At 60.9% G+C, this 4,066-nt stretch overlaps 1 protein-coding gene across 1 annotated transcript; it reads left to right on the top strand.

Moving 5' to 3' along the window:
- Positions 1–2,006, top strand: Apoc3 (apolipoprotein C3). The gene is made up of 4 exons (XM_042682763.1): positions 1–53; positions 610–677; positions 799–922; positions 1,796–2,006. The coding sequence occupies exons 2-4, from the start codon at positions 623–625 to the stop codon at positions 1,917–1,919; spliced, it is 303 nt and encodes a 100-aa protein (XP_042538697.1). The 5' UTR covers positions 1–53; positions 610–622; the 3' UTR covers positions 1,920–2,006.
- Positions 2,007–4,066: the final 2,060 nt, after the last annotated feature.

Here is a 4,066-nt window from a genome sequence, read left to right on the forward strand (position 1 = left end):
CGGAGTCCTCTTGCCCGGCCTACCCAGTCCATCCCTGCAAGCAGCCTTGCCAGGTAATGTCCCTGGGGAGAACAGGAGGGAGGGGACAGAGAAGACCCCCCCCTACCCCATGCCTAGCCAGCCAGCCCGGGACACAGCCTGCCAGAGCCAAGGAGGCCTCTGGGCTCCACGAGGATCCCTCTGGCCCAATGGTGCCCTCGAGAAAACAGAGGCCCAGGAAGGGGAGGTCACTGCCCAAAGCTGGGAGGGGACGGGAAGCACCAGGCTGCACACTGCCCCTCACTGGGCGCGCTCGTGGCCAGGAGAAGCCATCTCCATGCCCATCCTACCCCAGACAGGGCAGCTGAGGGCTGAGGGGGAATCGCATGAGAGAGCAGAGATCAGGCCAGACCCCGGCCCCAGGGCCTCCAGTTCCATTCTGCAGGGTTTTCCTGCTGATGCCCTCGGGGGCTCCCCCAGTCCTCCCAGAGCCTTGGGGGGGGGAGGTTCCCTCATGCCCTCCCCCAGGCTCCATCTAGGGGCCGCACCGTTCCCCAGGGAGGGCATCGGGAGAGGGGGATCCTCGGGGTCCCTCTCACAGGGTGTCCCACCCAAGACTGGTCCCTGCAGGATTGGTGACGCCATGCAGCCCCGGGTGCTCCTTGTTCTGGCTCTCTTGGCACTCCTGGCCTCTGCCCGTAAGTACTTTGTGGGGCCTGGGTTGGGGGGGACTTGGGGACCCTGCACCCTGATTGGGAAGGGAATCCCGGAGGAGTGTGGAGGTACATGCACCCCCCGCTCAACCTGCTCTCCTCACAGGAGCTTCGGAGGCAGAAAGCGCCTCCCTGTTTGACTTCATGCAGGGCTACGTACATCACGCCACTAAGACCGCCCAGGATGCATTGACCAGCATGAAGGAGTACCCGATGGCACAGCAGGCCAGGTATGCCATGGGCCTCTCTTCCGGTGCTTCGTGCCAGCTCCTCAGCCCCCCCCTCCCCGTCCTTGCGCAGACGAGGCTCTGGTGATGCAATCGGGCTTCCCTGAGCCTTTCTGGGCCTCCGTCTGGATCCCTCTTTGCAGAGCTGCAGCGGGGAGGCTGAGGGGGAACCTCTGCCTTGGCCGTCCCCCGCCCCCCACTTCTGCCCTGTGCAGCCCCAAGGTGGCTCTTCAGTCCTCCCCACTTGCTCCCTGAGCACGGCGCTGGAGGTGTGCTCTGGGAACCCCACGCGCCCCCACCCCCCACCTGTCGCCTTGGCTGCTGGGATGGGCTGTGCCTGCTTCAAGTCCTGACCTGTGCTACCAGGAGTCTGACCTTGCTCGCACAGCCTCTGTTCATGAGTCTGCAGTCTGGTTCCCCCGCCCCCGCCCGATTCCACTGCCCTGAGTAGCCATGGCTGACATGTCCTTACGCGTGTTCTTGGTCCCCAGGGCTGGGGAGGCCCTGATTTCCTCCACTTTGCAGATGAGTCTATTGAGGCTCAGAGAGGAGAAGTGACTTAGCCTGGTTCACAAAGCTCATGAATCCTCCAGAGATGTTCTAAAGGAGAGTCTGCCTCCCTTGGCAGTCCCAGCCCATGGGGACGCCTGGACTGCCGGTGGCGGCCCTGCCCTTCCCTGCCCTCCCGGCCTTCACTTGGGACCACAGAACGGCCGTGGTTAGGGAGAAGCATGCGATCACCTTTTGTCTAGGTGCTTCCTGCCCAATGTCTCAGGACGTTGCTAGGAGATGGGGGCGGGCAGGAGAACCAGGGGCTGTGTGCCCCACTGCCTGCGCCCCCCCCCGCCCATCCCTGTGGCTCCTCTTGACCCCCAGGGGCTGGATGAACGGTGGGCTCAGCTCCCTGAAAGACTACTGGAGCACGTTCACCGGCAAGTTCTCTGGGTTCTGGGATTCCACTCCGGAGGCACAGCCAACCCCAGCTTCTGACATCGCCTGACACCAGCACGCTCCGTGTCCGTCCGTCCATCCACCCACCCTTCCTGCCTGCAACGCTGGGTCCTGCAGCCCTCGGGCTGCCCCTGGGGTAGCTGGAGAGGGGCAGTATTGTCAGAACCCCCGCCCCACCCACCCCCGGCCCACCTCCAGGCAGGCTGCCCCCAATAAACGTGCATGAGAAGCTGCCACAAGTGCGTGTCCCATGCATGCCGTGTGTGTTCCGGTGTGAGAATGAGCCAGGCTGCTTCTGTGGCTGATTTTGGGGGGCCATGCTTAGCAGCTGGGGTGCGGGAGAGGGCTCAAGGCCCGAGTTTCTTTCATCTGTCAGAGCAGAATGACTGTTAAAGCCATCGAGGGATGGCAGACTCGCTGATAGACACTACGATAAAGTGTCCGCGGCTACACCGTGTGCTGTGTGCCAGGCTGGCACTTTTATGTCAATCTTGGCATTGAGATTGTGAGTCCTCCAACACTGAGCAGCTAGCTTTGCTCTACCCTGGCTGCCCGACCTCTTAAGCACACTCGAAGGAAGGAGGTAGATGGAGCGAAGGCTGGAGTAAGACCCATGAGGCTCTGGTGATGGCTTCGCCACTTTGTGCCTGCCTCAGTTTCTGACCTGTTAAGCGTGCACGTTGATGCCCCCGCTGCTGCAGTGTCGCCCCAGCTGGCTGTCCCTTGTCCCCACCACCCAGCAGAGGGTCACACCAGACAGTGCCAAGCCCACAGAGCAGACTCCCCGCTCTCCGATGAAACGCCGGGGCGCAGAGAGGTGAAGGCGCTTGCTCCGTGCTGCAGAGCTGAGGCTGAGGCCCATGTTCTATTGGCACTGAGGAAAGCAACTCCCCTTACCCGGGAGTTGCGTGCCCCTCTTAGATCCTGATGGCCATTAGTGCCCCAGCTGGAGACGACTTTCCTCCTGGAAACCTGCCTGGGCCAGGGTCTCAGCCCTCACACCTGGGAAATCTCCCCCACCCCCCAACAAATCCGGCTTGACACATGCTCTAGCTCTGAACAACTAAGAACTACAAAGCCCACTTGTATACACTGGAGATGGAGACCGGGAGGCACATGCAAAGGCCCACACACGGGTCAAAAGGCTTTCGTGGGGAGGGGACACGCCGGGTGCTCTGCCAGATGCGGATGCACACAGGGACACACAGATGTGAGCATGACGGGGGAGGGGTGGGCTCTGAGCAGGGATTTGGCATGCGAACATGCTTGCACACACTCATGTGTGCACACACACACACACACACCATCATCATCATCACAGATGCCCATCCTGCCTTGCATTCTGTGAGCAATTGCACACCTCCACGCTTCGGCTTTCCGCCGGCAACATAGCTGTAATAGCAGTCTACTCAGGATTTGGGGAAAGGGAGCAATAAGACACAGGATGGTATGCATTGGAGGTGAAACCGTGCCACTTACGCCACAGCTCCACTTCCAGCTTTTTGCTGGCTCACTAGAGATAAGAGTGTCACAGACTTTGCTACCTAGGCTGGCTTTGAAGCCCAATCTTCAATTCTCTGCCTCCTGGGTATCTAGGATTATAGGCGTGAGTCACCAGCACCTGGCTCAGGCCAGTAGGCTTCCCTAAATGTGTGTGTGTGTGTGTGTGTGTGTGGGTGTGCGTACTGGTGCTGAGTTTTGAAGAGGTTTTTGGAATAAAGAAGGCATTTCATTTACATTTGCCCAAATCCTTCAAGTCCCAGTGGCTCCTTGGGGACCCCAGCCCACCCTCCCCCCCCAGCTCTAAGGAGCTGCCAGAGGCTGGTGGCCACCTCCCTGAGCTCAGGGTCCCCAGATCACTTCTGAGACAGGGAATTTTCTTCCTGCGGGGCCAGCCCTAGTTCCAGACCCTCGATCCCCAAGGCGGGCGCGGGGCGCTGGGTCACTCGGCTTCTTTGCCTGACCCTCCGCTATCTCCTTTCCATGGACGCCTGCTTAGGACAGGGTCCGAGCAGGGCCCAGCTGAGCCTCGGGCAGGGAGTCCCTCCTCCAGCCCTTCACCCCAGATCTCCCACTGCGTGTTCCTCGCCCCCACGACCACTGGTTGCCCCAGGGAGAGAAGCTGCTTCCCATTCTGGAAACATTTATTGTAAGAAAGCAAACGCGGTGGGGTGGGGTGCGTTGGGGCGGGGCTGG

The sequence above is a fragment of the Dipodomys spectabilis genome, unplaced genomic scaffold (assembly GCF_019054845.1).
Source record: "Dipodomys spectabilis isolate Male_0828 unplaced genomic scaffold, ASM1905484v1 ptg000076l, whole genome shotgun sequence".
Lineage (NCBI taxonomy): Eukaryota > Metazoa > Chordata > Mammalia > Rodentia > Heteromyidae > Dipodomys > Dipodomys spectabilis.

Excerpts from the sequence above, each read along its gene's own strand:
- Apoc3 (XM_042682763.1), top strand. The coding sequence starts at position 623 with ATGCAGCCCCGGGTGCTCCTTGTTCTGGCTCTCTTGGCACTCCTGGCC. Across the intron at positions 678-798 it reads GGCACTCCTGGCCTCTGCCC|GAGCTTCGGAGGCAGAAAGC; the intron begins GTAAGTACTTTG and ends CTCTCCTCACAG. Across the intron at positions 923-1,795 it reads CCGATGGCACAGCAGGCCAG|GGGCTGGATGAACGGTGGGC; the intron begins GTATGCCATGGG and ends CTTGACCCCCAG.